The 20886-nt window shown below is 42.4% G+C and overlaps 2 protein-coding genes across 4 annotated transcripts; one reads left to right on the forward strand and one right to left on the reverse strand.

The window, feature by feature from the left end:
- The first annotated feature begins 6778 nt into the window (after nucleotides 1–6778).
- On the forward strand, nucleotides 6779–11401 carry PRR29 (proline rich 29). 2 transcript variants are annotated; one of them, XM_043964769.1, is made up of 6 exons: nucleotides 6779–7009; nucleotides 7594–7666; nucleotides 7842–7942; nucleotides 9557–9768; nucleotides 9947–10017; nucleotides 11332–11401. In XM_043964769.1, exons 1-6 carry the CDS (start codon nucleotides 6941–6943, stop codon nucleotides 11385–11387), a joined length of 582 nt encoding a protein of 193 aa, XP_043820704.1. In that variant the 5' UTR covers nucleotides 6779–6940; the 3' UTR covers nucleotides 11388–11401. The 2 variants fall into 2 exon arrangements, with proteins under 2 accessions (XP_043820704.1, XP_043820705.1); XM_043964770.1 differs by lacking the exon at nucleotides 11332–11401 and adding an exon at nucleotides 10544–10674.
- Nucleotides 9092–20642, reverse strand: ICAM2 (intercellular adhesion molecule 2). Of its 2 annotated transcripts, XM_043964767.1 has the most exons (4): nucleotides 20510–20605; nucleotides 14106–14379; nucleotides 13235–13552; nucleotides 9092–12530 (listed from the first exon to the last, which is right to left on the reverse strand). In XM_043964767.1, the coding sequence occupies exons 1-4, from the start codon at nucleotides 20567–20569 to the stop codon at nucleotides 12355–12357; spliced, it is 828 nt and encodes a 275-aa protein (XP_043820702.1). In that variant the 5' UTR covers nucleotides 20570–20605; the 3' UTR covers nucleotides 9092–12354. The 2 variants fall into 2 exon arrangements, with proteins under 2 accessions (XP_043820702.1, XP_043820703.1); XM_043964768.1 differs by having other exon boundaries at nucleotides 12394–13552; nucleotides 14106–14380; nucleotides 20511–20642.
- Between the last annotated feature and the right edge of the window lie 244 nt (nucleotides 20643–20886).

Raw genomic sequence — 20886 nt, forward strand, 5'->3', positions numbered from 1 at the left:
ATCAGAAATTGATATATTTTGTCCAAAGTTTTTTTTCTATATCTACTTATATATTAATATGTTTTGTTGTTATTATTGATTATGCTTATAATTTTCCAAATATTAGCCAATCCAGCATTCATGGTATAAATTCAACCTGGTCATAGTGCATAGCCTTTTTTAACATGTTGCTATAGTCTCTTTGTAATATTTTATTCAACATTTTTGTGTCTATAAATTATTAGAGATGTTGGTTTATAGTTTTCTTTGTTTTATCTCTTCCTTGTTTAGATATAAAAAACCATATTTGTTTCAAAGAAAGAATTTGATTGGATTCCTTCTTTTCCTAATTTTTTTTTGGGTGGGGCAATGGGGGTTAAGTGACTTGCCCAGGGTCACACAGCTAATAAGTGTTAAATGTCTGAGGCTGGATTTGAAGTCAGGTACTCCTGAATCCAGGGTCAGTGCTTTAACTACTGCGCCATCTAGCTGCCCCTTCCTAATTTTTTTTTTTGCAAATAGTTTTTATGATATTGGAATTAACTTTAAAAAAAAGTTTAATATAATTTACTTGTAAATCTATCTGGTTCTGGGTTGTTGGTTTGTTTGGTTTTTTTTTAACTTTCTTCAAGAGGTCCCTTGCAGATTATTCAATTTTCTTTTCTGAGGTTGGATTATTTAAATTCTCTATTTCTTTTTCTCTTAATCTATCTATTATATATATATATATATGTGTGTGTGTGTAAACATTCATCTATTTAATTTATGTTATTTTGTTTGCATAAAATTGGGCAAAATAAATGATAATACCATAACAAATTTCTTCTTCATTTGTTGTGAATTCTTTTTTTTAAAAAATGTTGTCAATTTGGACATCTGCCTTTTTAAGGTGGAATTTTTTTTTTTTAATTTCATTCTTCTAGTCTACTTTCTGACTTTAGATTTAATGGTAGGGCCAAGCACTGTGTATTTCTGGAGTGAATTTATGGGCTGGTTCTGCTGCTGTTTTCTTAGGGTATTGAGTGTTTTATTATTCCAGGTTCTGAGAGACAGCTTAGGCCTTCAGTGTTCCCAAAATAGTTTAATTCAGGGCAGGATCTGAGTAATAGTTGATTGCTGCCGGACTCAATCACTATCAGCCAGCTGGAAAACTGCTAATTCATAGTGACAAGAACTGTAGACTTTCCTTTGGCCTGAGATTCCTGCTCTGATTATTCCTCTGCAATCTTTAGATTAGGCTAGAAAGTAGAAACCTCTACTCCTCAGCTCTAAGGGGAGATGTATTTGGATCCAGCTCATATCTGCCTTAGAGTGTCTATTTTTAGATTTTCTGTAGTGGCATTTATACCACAGAAAGTAGCAAATTACTACAAATCAGGGCTTGAGTTACTGTTTTGTTAATTATCTGGACTGAAGAAAGTGATGGAGAAAATGTTAATGTAGATTGAATTTAAAATTCTATCTTGGGCAGCTAGGTGGCACAGTGGATAGAGCATGGGCCCTGGATTCAGGAGGACCTGAGTTCAAATTTGGCCTCAGACATTTAATACTTACTAGCTGTGTGACCCTAGGCAAGTCACTTAACCCCAATTGCCTCACCAAAAACAAACAAACAAAAAAATTCTATCTTGCATATACCCTGTCATCCCCACCAAGAACTGGTTATTAAACATTTATCAGCATACCACTGATTTTGAAATACTAAGCTGCTTTTTGCTTCTGAATTTGCTCCTTGCTCAGTGAGTAGAATAGAGCCTGAAACTACTCCTCGCCTTTAACCATACCCCTAAGTATAGGTCCTCCTATCAGGCTTTCCAGATCTGTAATCTGTAACCGCCTGGTGGTGACTGACAGAGCATCCAGTTGACAGCTGTTTCTCCACTAGTTTGGGCCCCTCAATGATGAATCTGGGACCTCATCTTGCTGAGGTACACAGCCTCTCCTTGCACAGGAGAACTTCCCAGGTGTCCCCTGTCAGACCCAGTCCTTAAATGTCTGCAGATCTCTCTGCCTGTCTTTCTATGACAAATTGGGCTGGAAACATGATTCACTGTGATTTTTCCCCCCAGATTTCCCAATAGTGATTCGGTCTGATAGGTTTTTCAGATCTTTTCGGAAGAGTGGGAAGCTCACAGTACTTCCTGCTTCTCTGCTGTCTTATTTCCAAGGTAAAGAAATCACAGATACGCAGGACAGCTTTGAAAGTTACATGTTGAATTTATTTTATACTTAGAAGAAAAGTAAATAGTTAGTTCACTGTTCATAATGGAGATTCAGTTTCACATTCAATCCTCTTGTTCTGCAATCTATATGGGAAAACTAATTTTATTTGTGTTTTTTTTTCACTATTAGAAACTTTTAAAAAACCAGTTGTTTCTTTGGAAATGCTAGAATGTATCTGTTTCAGGCAGTGTATACAAAACACTGTGACTGTTTCTTCATCCCTGTAACCCACAGAAGCACAGTTAAAAGGCAATCTTACAACCAGCAGCCCTTGGTGCTGGTCAGTTCTAATAGAATGCCAAGCTTCAAACACCTGTGAAGCCATGGTAGCTGCTAAACCTAACACTTGATCACAATGTAACCCTATAGTCCAGCAATGTTGATAAACAAAACACTTCAATGCATTTGAATGGTTCTTTTATGGCACCTGGGCTGACCTAAACACACACACACACACACACACACACACACACACACACACACACACACACACACACGAGAAAATCCTGCAAATCACAGCTTGGGGGGAGGGCGGGGGAAGGTTTTACACTGTACTATTACTGGACTATGTTTCAAGATGATCTTTGGAGTCAGTCACTCAATGAGATCACTCACAGTTTTGCATTTTCTCTATTGAACGAGAGCATGCAATTAGTTCAAAGCAAAGATGTCTTAAAGGATAGAGTATTAAGAAGATTGAAAACAAAACATTTCCCTCATAAATCTAGGGAAATCTTTCCCACCTTTGAGGAAAACGCTCATGCACATATCCCAGAGAGTCCTTTGTGTGGAAGGGCAACATATCACTCAACTTCTGCTGCTGGAGTTATCCTCAACAAGTGTCCTTGCTAGGCTCTGTTGGTCCCTGTTGATCTCAGCTGAGTGGTAGTATTCTATTAACCGCTGGTTATGTGTGTTGTCTCCATTGAGCATTGCTTTCTGTGATTATTTTCTTGACTTATGTCTTGAGAGACATCCAAGCCACCTCAAGTCTTAGTGATTCATGTCAATGGAGTATAAGTGTCTAGAACCTCTGATAAGGGGAAACTTGACGGAGCTTTTGTTATAAATGCCACACTTAGGCACTTCCTTAATCAAAAATCCTGACATTCCTCTATCTTTTCGCCTCTCCCTATGCCTTTTCATCCCTCCTAAATCTCTTTCCTTCCTTTCTCATCGTTAGCCTTTTATTCACAGGATCATAGATTTAGAGTTGAAAGGGATTTTAGCATTGCTGAGGACATCCTCCGAACTTCACAGATGAGGACACTGAGGCAAGTGAGGTTACACAGCTGGTAAATGTCTGAGGTGGAATTTTAACCCAGTCTTCCTAAGTCAAAGACCAGTGCTCTATCTTTGCTGCATAGTCAATTCGACTCTACACCATTCTCTTCGATCCCAGAGAATCCCTTAAATTTCTACTGGAATCCTATTGCTGCTCATCCCTTACCAGACCTTGGTCTTGGCTTCCTCCCATTATCTGCTTCTTCCACTCCTCCTCGTGTACTGCTGAAAGGAGCTGGAGAAAGGGCACTACATCATGAGTTCATGTTTTCCAACTTCAACTAGGCCCTGACTAGAGTTAGGTTATCTTTCTATTTCTCCCTAATTGATTCTCTAACTCTCTATCCCCACAGAAACTAATCTGAAATTCTCTTCTCTCCTCAAGGTTCCCACACTCTCCTCTCATACCTCAGCCAAGAGCAGACTACCTCATTTCTTACTTTTTGTTTGTTTTGTGTTTTGTTTTGTTTTTTGGTGAGGCAGTTGGGATTAAATGACTTGCCCAGGGTCACACAGCTAGTAATTAAGTGTCTGAGGCTGGATTTGAACTCAGGTCCTCCTGAATCCAGGACCAGTGCTCTATCCACTGCGCCACCTAGCTGCCCCCACTTCTTACTTTACTGAGAAAATTAAGGTCATTACATACAAAGTTCTTTTTTCTCCCCTTCTCTTTATCTCAAACCCTATTTATAGCATCCCGGTATTCCCTGTTCCTTTCCCCTAGTCTTTCATAATTAGGTTGCTCTTCTCATTTCCAAGGCCAACCCTGAAATATGTGCCCCCAATTTCATCACCTCAGAGATTACAATCTCAATTATTCTCTCTCCTCTCCCTTTTCCTTTCCCTCTCTATCCCCACTTCTTTTTACCTTTGACTTCACTCTTCCTACTGGTTTCTTTGCCTTCTGCCTGCAAACATGCCCAAGTCTACTCTATCATTTAAAAACAAAAACAAGGGGTAGCTAGGTGGTGCAGTGGATAAAGCACTGGCCCTGGATTCAGGAGGATCTGAGTTCAAATGTGGCCTCAGACACTTGATACTTACTAGCTGTGTGACCCTGGGCAAGTCACTTAACCCTCATTGCCCCGCATACTCTCTCTCTCTCTCTCTCTCTTTCTCTCTCTTTCTCTCTCTCCCTCTCTCTCTCTCTCTCTCTCTCTCTCTCTCACTCTCTCTCTCTCTCTCTCTCTCTCTCTATATATATATATATATATATATATATATATATATATATATATATGCCTATTTTTCACCATCCTTTTTCAACCAAATAGAAAAAAATAGCTACATGTGACCACCACTTTCTGGCTTCTGATTGCTCAATCCTTTGCAATCTGGCTTTTGACCTCATCACTCAACTGCTCCAAAGTTACCAGTGATCTCTTAATTGCCAAATATTATGGGTTTTGCTCAGTCCCCATCCTTCTCGATCTATCTGCTGCATTTGATAATGTTGACCACTTTTTTCTCCTAGAGAATCTCTCCTTTCTAGGTTTTTGTGACTCTTCTGGTTCTCTTCCTACCTGGATAATTACTCCTTTTGAGTCTACTTTGCAAGTTTCTTATCCATATAATGAACACAATTCTTATAACGAACTCTCTCTACTCATTACCAGTATCCCCCAACTGTTGTTGTTCTCTCAAAGCTCTGTCCAAGGTCCTCTTCTCTCTGTTTATATGACTTCATCAGATCCCATCAGTTAAATTATCATCTCTCTGCAGATTGATTCTTAGATCTAGCCCCAGTCTCTTTTCTGTTTTGCTCTTGCATCACCAACTGCTTTTTGCACATATCAGACCAGATACCCCAAAGACATCTCAAATTTAGTTTGTCCAAAACAACTTTATCATCCCCCCCCCAAAAAAATCCCTCTTCCAAAGTTTCCCATTTCTGTGGAAGATGCCACCATCCTTTCTCACAGGTTTGTAATCTCGGGCATTATCCTTGACTCCTCATTCTCACCCATGCCCTATATCCAAATAATTGCCAGATCTTGCCATATTTATCTCCCCAACATGTCTTTTTTTAATTTATTTTTAAATTTTTTCCCCAACATGTCTTGCATCTGACTCCTCTTTACTCCCAGAAACACCTCCTTAGGCCTGGATTATTACAACAGACTCTTCTTAATTGGTCTCTCAACCTCACTCCAGTTCAACCTCTATATTTCTGCTAAAATTATTTTCTTTAAGCACAGATCTGACTATGCCATTCCCTTGCTCAATAAATACTAGTGACACCTTTAGAATAAAATAAAAATTTCTGTGTCTAACTTTTAAAGCTCTTCACGACCTGGCCTTAACCTACCTTTTCAGACTCACCATACATTACTCCCCCTTCCAGACTCTATCATGTAATCACACTGGCCTACTGTCTGTTCATCACACAAAACACTCCATCTCCAGTGTCTGAGTCTTTGCATTGGCCAGTCTCCTATTCCAAAAAATGTACTTCTTCCACTCCTTGGCCTCAGAGAATCCCTTTCTTCCTTTAAGACTCAAGCACCAACTACCACATGAGGCTTTTAAAATTTTAAATTTCCCCATCAGTAGTTGTGCCCTCCCTACCGAGCTATCTTGTAAATATTTAACTATCTTGTATTGATTAACATTTGTTCTCTTTATATTTATTTTGTATATATGTACCTATTTGTTTCCTTCATTACAATTTAAGCTCATTTTAAGTATTATTCTTTGTATCCACAGTGTCCAGCACACAGGAGATACTTAATAAATGTTTGTTGCAAGTTAATTGATTGATATACGTTGGATGCACATTGGGCATAGACTATCAGCAAAATGATTTCCTTTAGGAAATTGGAAGGTGCTTTTAATTACCCCCTAAGCTTCTTTTTGAAACCAAGGTCAATATTTTAAATAATAGACTTCTTCCAAGTGAGACATCTGGGTGAAGATGTTCTACCAACAGATGTATGGAAACACAGACTTGATGCCCCAGGAGGAGGCGGAACTGAAGAGAATACATTCAGGGCTTCTTAAACTTTTCCCACTTGGGACCCCTTTTAGCCGGAGTAATTCTTACGTGACCCTGGGTATATGGGTATATAAAACAGGTATCCATAACCTTTTACTATTGCCAATTACGTGACCCTACGTGGGGTCGGTCGCGAACCACAGTTTAAGAAGCTAGGCATTATTCGACACTTAAGTCTTGACTTTATCCCCTGATCAGAGCCTCATCCCTCTCTAATTTCTCATTGGTCGTCCTCCTCTTTCCTTCGAGCCCCGCCCCCCCCTTCCCTTTCTTCTTTGGTCCATTCCTCTCCTGCAATCGCGTCTCTTCCCTTCATTGGTCAGCCCCACTTCGGCTCCTGCCCAACACCACTTAGCAGCACTCCCCCGTCCTTCGGTCCCGCCCTTTCGGTCCCCCGGACTTTCCGCTTGTATAAGACTGCGTTGTCATAGTGACCGCCTGCCTCTCAGAGGTCTCGCCATGGCCTGGCGAGATGGCTGGAGCTCTGCCGACCCCGGCGCTCAGGTCGCTCAGCTCCAGGCTCCAGAGGTAAGAAAGGAGACTGGGATGTGTGTGCATCACAGGCCCAGCTGAGGGAGGGAGAGTGAGGAGGAGAACATGGCCCCCCAAAGGAAGGGGGGCGGAGAGGAGAACGTGGACCAGACTGGGGGAGGGAGAGAACTTGGTGTGTGGAGGGAGGGAGATAAGAGCTGGACCTGTAATTTCATTGGTATAGAGGACTCCCAGGTGAGGAAACTCCCTCTCCCAATGCAGTTCGGCACCCTCTCTGAAACCTACACTCAGAGAGTTGCCTAAGTGACTTGCCCAGGGTGACATAGGTGGTATGTTTAAAAGGCAGGCCTTGAACCCAGGTCTTCCTATCTTCAAGGTTCTTTATCCTCTATGTCATGCTGCCTAGGGGAGGGACAGAAGGCAGAAATATGTTAGAGAGGGTGGAGAATGTGGCTTTGATCAGGATGGGAAGAATGATCCATCCCCCCCCCCCAAGGAGAATAAGTATTTACCTTTCTCTTACAAGGGGAAAGAAGGTGACACGGGGGTACAGGCATCACAGGTCTCTTATTCCCCTGTCTTGGCCTAGCCTGGTCTGAATTTGTGTCCCAATCCCTCAGGCCTCAGTAACTATCCTGCAGTCTCTTCCACTGGCTTGGGTACCTCCTCATCAGCCAGGACACATGAAGGAAGGTGAGATTCCCAGACCCCCATCTCCTGTTTTTGAGCATCTCCTTCTGCCCTCTTAATGAGATCCCCATCTCTATCTCTGGCTAGCCATTTTGAATCTGCACAGGGAAGAGACTTTTGGGACCTTACTAGGGTTAGGGTTATTGGTCACCCCCTTCTAACCAATGTCATTAACCAGACCTACTGTCGCTGATGATGCTACAGAACATTCAAATGCACCAGCTGCTCATGAGTCGCCTGACAATGAGTGCTCTTGACTCCAAGCTCCTGACTGTCCAGGTTTGTTGATCCTAACAAGGTATGGGGCACCTCCCGGGTTTTGCCCTTTTTGTAGAACTGTGCAAAGAGATAAAATAGAGTGTCACCACCAACTTAGACTGCCATGTCCCCAGAATACCTGGTCACACAGCCATGTCTAGGGCAGTGGTCTCCAAAGTAGATGCTGGAGCCTCCTGGGGACTATAGTGTCACCCAAGGACATAATGGCAGGACCCAAAGGGCTGTGTGACCAGTTAATGAGAAGGTGGGAATATTAATAATCAATCTTGGGGGCAGCTAGGTGGTGCAGTGGATAAAGCACTGGCCCTGGATTCAGGAGGACCTGAGTTCAAATCCAGCCTCAGACACTTGACACTTACTAGCTGTGTGACCCTGGGCAAGTCACTTAACCCTCATTGCCCCACCAAAAAAAATCAATCTTTTTCCTACTTGTCTCCAACAGAATCACACCTACCCTTATCTTCCAACACTTTCACACTCTATCTCTCCACTAGCTATTCCTAGTCTAGCTCTTCTGAACTAAGTATTATTGTACATTCCCCACCGTTATAACTAAACCCAACTGAGCACAGCAGCAGCTATCCCTCACTGCCTGGAGTAACCCACTCTTCCCCCTCAGATCACTTCGGAATCTATAGTAGGTGACTCTTGGAGGGTGGGTTCTGTTCCTCAAGTCAGTGGTTGGGATAGAGCGAGTTGCCAGAATGAGCAAGCACAGATGTGTTGGGACAGGTTGAAGATCTCCTTACATTTTCTTTAACCTCAAGCTCAACTCTCTTCCATACTAACCTTATTGTTTTTGAAGACACTACCATTCTTCCAGTCACTCAGGTTCACAAGCATGATGTCATCCTTGACTCCTCACTCCCCATCTTCCCATATATCCAAGCAATTCTTATCTCCACATCTCTCCAATCCATCCCCTTCTCTCCAATCCCAGAGCCACAATCCTAGTTCATCAGTTGTTCATCAGATGCTCATCACTTCTCTCCTGTTTGATTCCAACAGCTTCCTTGTAGGTCTCTCTGTCTCATTTCTTCTCTCCAATCCATACTCCAAAGTGATTTTCTTAAAGTAAACATCTGATCATATCACTCCCTTACTCAATAAACTTTAGTGTCAAATATTGTTTCATCTTTATTTCACCCTTTTTGGCGTAAGTTTTATTATGTACATAATTTTAATATAATAGTATATATAATTTATAAATAAGCAAATATATACATATTGGGGATACATACACCAAAGATTTTTACTGATAGGAGTGAGCAATCAAACCATTCCTTGATCATTCTCTCCTGAAAAAGGCAGAGAAAGGAGGGAAAAGGGTGAATGGGGTTTGTTTTTCTCTACCCACCAGGACTGTGCTTTATTTTCCTCTGTTGTTGGGAGAGGTTGGCTTGGTTTAGATAGGACTTCACTTGAGAATGAGATTTGGGTAGAAGTAGGGTCTAAACATGGGGGGGGGCAGTCACAGAGAGGACTGGAGGCTAATGGTTGGAACATTAGGGTCTTGGAGCAGAAAAGAGGGATTGGAGGGAAAAGGGAAATAAGGAAGGAAACCTTTGCTTGGTAGAAATCTGATTGAACATCCCTTCTTCCCTCACTCCTCAGGTCAACATGCTACACCTGCAAGATGAAGAAGGAGAGGAGGAAGAGGAGGAGATGCTAGTGTTTCACCACCATTACCTGCCTTGGTCAGCCCCAGCCCCAGTCCCAGTCCCTCTGCTTCCTTGTCCAGTGCCAGACCCACGTCAGTCATGGCTCCCGGAGATGTCAGAGATTAGGAATCTCCCTCAAGATTCACAGATCACCCCATCTGCCAGGTTGTAGGGTATATGATTGAAGTTTGAGGGGAAGGGGCATGAATGATGCTATAAAGGGAAAGTGATGGAATTGGATCTGTAAAAGTGTTCTGGGGGTAGGGATTGGCAAGAACAGATTGTAAAGTTGAATCTCCACTACTTCCTGACCAGTCTTTGTCTTTGCTGTCCCTTAATCCAGGAGAGGAGTACCCCCACCCCCACCTCCCAGTGCCACAGGGACAGTAGGTGCTGATGTACCACCTGCCTCAGGTAGGGCTCTACCCCAACTTACTTTTCAACCCTCTACCCCTCTCCATGTGGCAAGGTTGGGAAGAGCAGGACTGGGAACAAGAAAGAGCAGGAAAAAAACCTGGCTTTAAGCCTCAGGGGAAGTATTTGTGGTCCACCAAACACACTCTTCCTATCCTCAATATGGTTGTGGTTATCAACTTGATAATATAACTGCATGCTGAAAGGGAGCTTTATTCCATTCTACTCATATGTTCCCTTTATTTCTTTGGGTTTATTTTGTTTTTTGCGGGGCAATGGGGGTTAAGTGACTTGCCCAGGGTCACACAGCTAGTAAATGTCAAGTGTCTGAGGTCGGATTTGAACTCAGGTACTTCTGAATCCAGGGTCAGTGCTTTATCCACTGCGCCACCTAGCCGCCCCCCTATTCCCTTTATTTCTTACTAGCTGGTTGCCCATATAGGTCCCCTTCTCTACCCACAATCCAGCTGTAGACTTCTCTGACCCTTCTCTTTTTCCCATACCAAGAGGGTTACTTTTTCCTCAGACTACTACGATGTGGCAGAGGGACAATTGTGACACTACCCCTGGTGGACTGGCTTCTCTGGCTACACAGTAGGAGAGTCACGTGTTCTACAATCTCCCAGCTTGGGCAGCTACAGACAAGGCGATTTGTGGGTCCAAGAGCCACACCCTCTACTTCTCCTTTCCCCCTAGCGCCATGCCTCCTGCTTGTATCTGTCATGCTCCCTGCAGTCCTCAGCCTTCTCAGTTCTAAAGTCTCATCCAAAGTACCTCAGTCACCTCCACATGGAAGCTCCCCACTGGATGAGATTCCGTGATAAGAGTAATCCTGATTTCGGGGGCAGCTAGGTGTCACAGTGGATAAAGTACCAGTCCTGGATTCAGGAGGACCTGAGTTCAAATTTGGCCTCAGACACTTGACACTTTCTGGGTGTGTGACCCTGGGCAAGTCACTTAACCCTCATTGCCCCACAAAAACAAAACAAACCAAACAAACCAAAAAAGAGTAATCCTGACTTCTGAGTCCAGTGTTTTAAGGAATTAGGGTAGAAATAAAGAGCCAGGGAGCAGACATCAGGGCTCCTTCCTCTCTCCCCTCTATTTCTCTCCCTGCTATGTTACAGCTCTCCTCTCCTCTCCACCCTCTTCAACCCCACATATCTCTTGGGCAGTGTTACTTCCCACCCCTCACCCCAGATAGACTGGTTAGTTTTACCACTGTAGCCTTCCCTGTGAGGTTCTCCTTTGCTACTATAATATTTAAAGGTGGGAGGGATTTTATAGACCTCATCTAATCCTTGTACTTTTCAGATGAAGAAACAGAGGTCCAGAAGGGAGAACTGACTTGTTCAAAATTGCACAGATAATAAATAGATCACCCGAACCAAGGTCCTCTGGCTATAAATTCAGTACTTTTTGCCTCTCTGTCTTACATTGGGAGAACGTTGTGGAAGGGATTGGGACTGATTGAGCATGGTGTGGGGGAGGGGAGAGGGGACTTGTTATCGAGTTGATATTGATATTGACCAGGCCTCCAGAGCAACTTTGGAAAAGATCAGTGGGAATAACAGAGGGCCAGGGAAGAGGCATGAGGAGACTTAGGAGTGAGGACGGTAGAAATCCTGGAATTTTGCCCTCTCCTCCCTTCCCTTCATCCTAATTTTCAAGGTCCATCTCAGGAAATCAGAGGGTAAGATCAAATCCCAGAGGGAATTGCTACTGGCAGACCTTGCTGTAAGCAGGATGTCTGCCTGGACATTTCTCTGACCTGTGATGAAGGGATATGGGGCAGGGAGGAGAAGATTAAGGGCAACAAGGTTGGGGGTTATCCACAGAGATAGCTGTGCTGACTCAGTTGTGACTACAGTGACAGCTTCATCCTGATTCTTCCTGATGCCAGGCTCTTAGTGACTTCCCTCTGCCTTCCTTTATTCCCTCAGCCCCAAAAGAGTCAGCAAGGACAATATGTGGCCCTGAGAATGGAGTCATGGAAGTGGAGAATCCAGGATGGGGTGGGTGGGGAATGGTGAGAGGGTCTGGTTTGGGCAACTAAGGAGAGGAGAGTTAAATCCAACAAGTGTGTTTCTATGTCCCTTGCATAGATTTTGATCTCTAAAGAAAACAATTAAGCCATTGTCAAGGCCAGGAGTTTGGATTAAGACCAACAGAATATATTTTCCCAAGGCCTTTCTGGGAAAAATGGATCTTTCCCATCACACACACACACACACACACACACACACACAGCCTTTTGTTTCTCACCACTCCCTAAGCTATGAAGAGGTTGTAGATGCACCATGACAGCATCCCTCTGGTCCTTATAGTCACTTTGGATCATGAGCGTCTGATTCTGTGGTTCCTCCAGGCAGCAAGTACCCCATATCCCCCTGTTCGATGTTGACGCCAGTGGTGTCCATAAGCAAAACACAGGCAGACTGAGATCACAAACACCAGCAGCAGCAGAATTGTGATGATGATGATGACGAGCATCTGGTTGTTCCAGGAAGGTTCTGGAAAGGGAAAGGGACAGTGTGAGAGCACCGTCTCCTCCCAGTTTAGCTGAGCAGAGCCGCAGGTCCTGGAGGGTGCTGATTGCCTAAGACACCAAAGGCTGGCTCACAGGGGGTTTGACTTTTACTCAACTGGCAAAGCTCTTTAGCACTTTTTTCTAGGTGCCAGCAAGCATCTGGAGGCCTGTTAGGTACAAGGTGCTATGAAGAGCTACAGAGATGACCAAGAATTTCTGCTGATGAAACCCATTCTAGCCCTGAGCATCATGCCAAAGGGGCAGGCTTGTCAGGTTCTCACCATAGGACCCTGCAGCCTAGCTGGTGAAGCTGGCTTAGGCCACGTTTGCCCCTCCTAGGGAGGGTAAGGGCAGCTTAGTTCTCAGCTTCCCAAAGACAGGTGGAACAGACCCTCCTGATTGGAGACCTAAGGCTCTCACCTCCAACTGCTCACCATCCTTGGTCTCCAAACTTCTGGGGTGCAGAACTGGAGATCATGGGACTTGATGGGGTAAGGGGGAGCAGGAAGGATGTTGAAAGAAAAAGGGAACCCTGTGAAAAGGGTTGACAGTCACAGGAGATTAGCTGCCAGCACCGTCAAGGAGAAGCCTCCTGGCAAAAGCTGAGAGCAGGGCTTAGGGTGCTTCTCTTAAGCAGGACAAACAGAGCCAGAACCAGTTTCCCTACTGGGGCCCTGCCTGACGCACCAAATATCTCCAGCATCTTGGGGTCCGAGCTGGCAGAGAACTGCTCGCCGTGTGGTCTGAGATCCAGTTCTGCCAGGCAAGAGAAGTTACTCTTACTATATTCCCTTTGAGCAGTGATGTTGAGAGTGAGCCAGGCATCCTGCAGAACTTCAGACACAGTCATAAAGGTCTGTCGGTGTAACTTCTCGGTGCCCTGGAGCAGAGTCAGTGTGAGGTTCTCCAGCGGGACCACATTAGGCACGTGGCATGTCAAGGTGAAATTACTACCCAGAATCACCCAAGCAGGCTGCAGGATCAATGTCACCTGCTCTGGTGGCCCTTAGGGAACAACAAAAAAAAGTAATAACCTTGTGAGTTAGGAGACCTGGAGAAGGGACTGCCAGCCTCTCTCTAAGGGGAACAAGGACACTAGAGGGAGCCCCCATCAGTACTGCTGTCTCTTAACCAGCTTGTATGAAGCAGGTAGCTCTTGGCTTCATTTGTAGGAAAGGGGTTGGACTGTTGGGTCATTCTATGGTATAAACAAGAAGGAAGCTGTTCAGGGTGAAAAGTTTATTGTTTAGTTTCACTGTCTTAGAGATAGTTTAAGTCTTGAAGTCTCAAATGGATTGCATCAATTATGCAGAAATATGTTTAGATAAGATTTAGAAATATTATAAACTGAAAAGACACAGTTTAGGTTCTCCATCCCATCATCTTCCCCACCCCACCTCCAATAATTAAACTACCCACATGTAACATTTGCTTGTTGTATAGCTTGTATTTGTCATCCTGAAGGGGTTGGAGAGGGCCCCTGGACTAGGGAATGTGGAGGGGGAAGCCAATGCGGGTGGGTTGAGATTGGGGAAGGGGCCAAATCCTGTCCACTCACGGTACACGATGACACGGACAGACTTCTTCTTTTGAATCCCAGAGCAGATGAAGTAACAAAAGATATCAGTATTCTGAGATATATTTGATAAGTAAAACATCTTCCAGTGAGTCCCTTCTTTCTTCATGGTTGTATTTATGTTACGGGTCTCAATGCCTCCTTTTCCAGGGTATGTACAGTTGGTGCTACAGTTGATCCACAGGGCCTTGCCAGCCTCAACCACAGGCCACTCTGGCCACATTGTCACCTCAAATAGCTCCTCTCCTGCTACTGGAAGAAGCAACAGCAAATACTGAATTTCAGGGGTGTGCATGCATGTGTGCTTGTATGTGTAGATGAAGCTGGATGTATTCTTGTACTCTGCCAATTTGAGGACACTAGCAGGGGTGGGTTAAGGGAGAAATATCATTGATTTTCCAGATTTAGGGTCTGGGCAATTTATTATTAAAGATAGCTAACACATAGCACTTTAAGGTTTGCAAAGCATTTGATATAATTATCTCATTTGATCCTTGTAACAACCCTATGAGATAGGTATTACAAATATTACTGATATAGGGGGCAGCTAGGTAGTACAGTGGATAAGGCACCAGCCCTGGATTCAGGAGGACCTGCATTCAAATCCAGCCTCAGACTCTTGACACTTACTAGCTGTGTGACCCTGGGCAAGTCACTTAACCCTCACTGCCCGACAAAAATAAAAACAAATATTAGTGATGCCATTTTACATGTAGGTAAATTGATCCTAAAGAGGTGAGGCGACTTGCACATGATTTCCCAGCTACTGGGAGATTCAGAAGTTAAACCTAGTCCAGCATTTCCCCCACTACATCATACATTGGCCTCTGACCAACACCCTTCACACCCAACCCTTTTTACTCCCACATTCAGTCCCTGATTACCTTTCTTCTTGGCCATTCAACCACTCTGTTTACAGATGAGGTTGCCAAGGCCCAGAAAGGTGATTGTCTTACCCAAAGTCTCACAAGGATTAAGGAACAAAACTAGAATTCAAACTCAGATCCTCTTGACTCCCAAGTTCCCTACTTAAAAAAAAAAAAAACTATATTCCAGGGGCAGCTAGATGGCGCAGTGGTAAAGCACCGGCCCTGGATTCAGGAGGACCTGAGTTCAAATTCAGCCTCAGACACTTGACACTAGCTGTGTGACCCTGGGCAAGTCACTTAACCCCCATTGCCCTGCAAAACACACACACACACACACACACACACACACACACACACACACACACACAGAACAACTATATTCCCCTGGTCCTTTCTCTTCTTTAATCTTCCCTTTCAAATTCATTCTCCATATTTCTGCCAGAGTAATGTTAAAACACAACTAGAGCCTATTGAATATTGTCCCCTATTAAATAAAGTCTGAACTCTCTAGTTTAGCATCAGAGGCTTTCTACAATATGGCTCCAAACTACCTTTTACTGTTTTAGCTCCATTCCCCTGAATGTACCCTATGCCAAAGCTTCTTCAACTGTGGGTTGTGTGACTGAATGGAGGGGGGGTGGGAGGGTATGGTGACAAATTTGGCAACAGTAAAAGGTTTTGTCTACCTGTTCTACATACCTATACACCTAGGGTCCCGTAAAAATTTCTCTGGAGAAAAGGGATCCAGAGTGGAAAAAGTTGAAGAAGCCCTGCCCTGTGCTATATCCAAACTAGACTATTCTCTGTCTTCCCCTCCCCCCTCCCCCCACCACACCTATGCTCAAGTTAAATTCCCTGAAATGCCCTCTATCAAAATCCTCCATCTTCCCCTTCAAGTCCCAGCTCTGGTGCCTCCTTCTTCACCATGTCTTCCCTGATTTTCCTGTAGACTATAATCATAAGACACACAACCTCTCCTGAGGCTTGAATTTGTGTTGTGACCTACTCAGTATTCATTAGCTCACCGTCCAAAACCTCCCTTTCCCTAGGAGCACAATCAAATATGGCTGCTTTCAGAAACCTCTACTGAGCAGCCACTCCTGTGAGAGTGGAATGAAGATTTACTTTCACTTTCATACTTGAGAAGGGGCTCTTAGTTACACAAACTGTTTCTTGGACGTTGTCTGAACCATCTTGGGTGGGGTAGGGTGGTGGTAGAAAGAAATCTGCCATATGGGACCTAAACCATTCCCCTGATTAACAATATAGAACTTTCAAGGGGTGGGGGTGGTGGTGGTTGAAACCATAAAGGTAAAGACCTTTTGAAAAATGTATTAATTTTGAAAAATTAAATGATTTATTTCTGGCAGATACTGAATAGGATGACAAAGCCCTGCACCTATTTCTCAACTGTGTATGGCACCTTTGAAAAAATTTACTGTACCAGAATATACAAACTTCATAAACAAATATTAAATACATCCTTTATTGACAATAATGAAAAATTCTAATTTAGCAAAGAGCTTTTGAAGAAAAGAGTCAAACCTAAATGGAAATTAATCCTAAAGAATTTGTGGGCCAAAGAACAAATTATAGAAACAATCAAAGAACAAATCATAGCTAATTTCATCAAAGAAAATCACCATGAGACAAAATACTAAAATTATGAATCTAAGCTTTCATCAATAAAAGAACAGATCAAAGAATGAGATATGTGACTAAAAAAAGAAAACCCAGCCCAGAAAAGCAACAAACTTGAAAAATCACAAAAATAGAAACTCTGAAATTTAGGCATCAACAAAATCGATAAAACAATTATTGATAAAATTAGGGACTGGTTTCTTGGAAAAAGAAACAACTTAAAATTGATAAGATTTTAGCTGATCTAATTTTTTAAAGGGAGAAGAAAACTAATTTACCAATATAAAAAGTGAAAAAGAATTTACGATAAACGAAGAGCAAACTTTTTTGTCAATATACCAACAAAAATGACAAGTGAAATGGATGTATATTTACAAAAACATAAAATATCCAAACTAACAATACAAGAAATAATTTAAATTCTTCAATATCCCCCCCCAAAAAAATTTGAATGAGCCATAGATGAACTCCTTAAGGAAAAAACCTCAGGATTAGATAGATTTACAAGCATATTCTATCAAACACTGAAAGAATAATTATTTCCAATATCATATAACCTATTTGCAAAAATATAAAAGATAGACTACCAAGCTCTTTTTATGATACATACATAGTTTTGATAATCAAACCAAGTTTTGGTGGGGCAATGTGGGTTAAGAGACTTGCCCAGAGTCACACAGCTAGTAAGTGTCAAGTGGCTTGAGTCCGAATTTGAACTCAGGTCCTCCCAAATTCAGGGTTGGTGTTTTATCTACTATGCTACCTAGTTGCCTCAGACCAATGTTCTTAATGAATATTGATGAAAAATGAAAGTATTATTGAAGAGACTACAACCATATAATAAAAGATCATATACTATGACTAATTTGGATTTATAGAAAACATAATTGGTTTAATATTAGAAAAACTATAAGTAATGGATTGTATTGATAACCAAACAGTAAAAATTACATGTTCATATCAATGACAGAATACATTTGTTTCTGCTTTAAAAACCAGTATAAAGAGTGCAGCTAGGTGGCGCAGTGGATAAAGCACGGGCCTTGGATTAAGGAAGACCTGAGTTTAAGTCCCTCAGACACTTGACACTAGCTGTGTGACCCTGAGCAAGTCACTTAACCCTCATTGCCCCGCAAAAACAAACAAACAAACAAAAAACCAATATAAAGAATAAAAATAAATTAACCTTTCCTTAATATGGTAAATAATATTTATCTAAAATAAAAATCCTGCACTATATATAATGAAAAAAATGTTAGGGACCTTTCTAATAAAATCAAGTTTAAAACAAAGATATTCATGATCACCATTACTATGTGATATAGTTCTAGAAATCTCTGCTATGGCACTAAGACAAGGGAAAAAAACCCTGAAGGAATAGGCAAAAAGGAACCAAAATTAGTGTTGTTGTTGTTGTTGTTTTGGGTAGATGATATTATAGGCTACTTAGAGAATCCTAGGGATTCAACTACATTATAATTGACACAATAACTTCAGCGCACACACACACACACACACACACACACACACAATATATAAAACAAACCCACAAAAATAATCAGCCTTTCTGTATATAGAGAAATCCCATTCAAAATAACTATAGAATATATATATATATGTATATGTATGTATATATGTATATATGTGTGTATGTATTGGGAGCCACATACCAAGACACACTCAAGAATTAGATAAATACAACTATGAAATTTTCTTTACAGAAATAAACAGACCTAAATAATTGGAGAAATATTAATTGATCACAGTTGAACTGTACCAATATAAAGTGACTATATTACCTGAATTAATTGACTTATTCTGTGCCACGTCAAACTACCAAAAGGTTACTTTAAAGAAATTTTTTTTAAAGTTATATCTTGCGGGGCAGCTAGGTGGCGCAGTGGATAGAGCACCGGCCCTGGAGTCAGGAGTACCTGGGTTCAAATCTGGCCTCAGAAAAAAAAATCTTTTGAATGAATTTCTCTGATAAAAGACAGTGATCACTCCTACCCCAAGAACATTGTTGAGTAGAATTAGCTGTATTACCCTTAGTTAAAGAGGTCTTGCATACTCTATAGTTGGTTCTCTAATGAGGGGTGAACTTTTTTTTTTTTTTAAGATATAGGTGGTACAGTGGATAAAGCACTGGCCCTGGATTCTGGAGGACCTGACTTCAAATCTGACCTCAGACACTTACTAGCTGTGTGACCCTGGGCAAGTCCCTTAACCCTCAATGCCTCGCTAAAAAAAAAAAAAGATACAGGTTTGGTATACTATATGCCACCTCTCTACAATCCCCTATTCTTGGATGGCTCCCTTACCTGAATGGGATCAGACTTTAGCTCCACCCAAAAGGGAGGCCCTAGTTGTACCTAAAGTAGGCTGGTCATCCAGAATAGGGGAATAGAGAACCAACTATAGAGAGGATTCAGCTTTTTGGGTACAGGTATGAAAAGTTCCACATTTCAGCCACCTGAAAAAGGGACAAAAGACAATCCCTATCTGGGACTTCTAAATTATTTAGCTAACTTCACAATGTGTAAGTTAGGTGGCACAGTAGATAGACCACTGGGTCTGGAATTAGGAAAACTCTTTCTGAGTTCAAATCTGGCCTCAGACACTTATTAGCTGTGTGACCCTGGGCAAGTCACCTAACTCTGTTTGCCTCAGTTTCCTCATTTGTAAATTGAGCTGGAGAAGAAAATGGCAAATCACTCCAGTATCTTTGCCAGGAAAACCCCAGATGGGGTCAGTAAGTGTAGGACATGACTGAACAACAAACGACATAACTTCACAATAACACATCTTCTGCAAATTCTCTGAACTTGAAACTGACAAAAACTCTGAGTTGTCCCTATTGTACCATACCCTTATTATCTATTGTTCTAACATTCTAATCTTCTTTCAATTTCTTCCTGCAACTACCCACCTTCTTACTCAGTCATAGAATATTCCCATAGAGATAATATCCCAGGAGATACTACTGGGGAAACTACTCACTTGGTGGCTAGCTATATCTTGGTCTATCCTTTTAGCATCCCCCTCTTAATCTCTCCCAGGGCCAGGATTTCCGCACAGCTGCTGAGACCCCCAGCCCTATTAGGAGGACAGCAGCTATTTTTCCTTACTAGGAACCTCTCACCCATTCCCCATTGTCCTTCCCATTTTCTCTTAGAGCTATTTTGACTGTGGTACAAGGAAGGAAATTAATTTCTGTAACTTGGGAGTTGTCCGAGCATAGGGATAGAGACACCAGCTGCTCTTTGTTAGAGATCTGGCAGATTTTGGATGCCTGGGAAAGAGACCCCAGACCCAACAAAGGAACATTTCTGAAGTATAAACATGGCGTTAAGACTTATTATGGCATCTCCTGGAGCTTTCCCAGACTCCCCAGCCTCATGCTGTCTACACATTGGGCCATTTCTGTGTGGACCACACTTACCATAAGAGCAATGGAATGAGGGACAGAGCCACATTTATTAAGTGCCAAGCACTGTACCAAGCATTTTACAAATATCTCATCCTGTCCTAGCCAGAATTTGAATCAACGAAAGTTGACTCCCCTCTCCCCCACAAAAAAGCCTTCTCAAGGACCAGGCAAGGATGAACACACTTGACCCAGTGGTATCCTTCCAGCCTTCTTAATAAATTTCCAATCAGATGGGCAGCTGTTGCTTTTGCAATCCATTAATCCCAAGGACATTGAAAGCTAGGAAAAAAGAGGCGGGTATATCCCCCTAACACAGAGAAGAGTGAAGCAAAGTATTACTACTCGAGCCTTCCTAACTCCTTTCTCTGACAGCAGCTATCTTTTTTTCCAACAAGTACTTACAGCTTTGGCCAATAGAAATTTTTCCACAATTTTTCTCACCTGGAAGAGACAAGCAAGATCAAGAAAGGCATCAGGACCCAGGTACTGAAAAGCAACATTTCCATACAGACAGACTAGTGTGTGTGGGGGATAGCTGAGAGACTGGCAGGAGAGAGAAAGCAAAGATCTTATTTGAATGCCTAGCTGGGAGGTGTCCCCTGCCGGCAAGAATACCCAGCATGCTCTAACCCCAATTTCCTCCAATTGTCTAAGCGTTTCTAGGAAATACATATGTGTTACTCGACTATTCCCTTACACGAGACCAAAGGAAGTAGAACAGCAACTGATAAGCCTACTTTGTAGAATGTTACTTCCTGATCCTGAAGTAGGGAGGGGGAATTCAAGGGGGAGTTGAGGGGGGGGGGTTTGAGAGGAAGAGGAG

The sequence above is a fragment of the Dromiciops gliroides genome, chromosome 4 (genome assembly GCF_019393635.1).
Source record: "Dromiciops gliroides isolate mDroGli1 chromosome 4, mDroGli1.pri, whole genome shotgun sequence".
Lineage (NCBI taxonomy): Eukaryota > Metazoa > Chordata > Mammalia > Microbiotheria > Microbiotheriidae > Dromiciops > Dromiciops gliroides.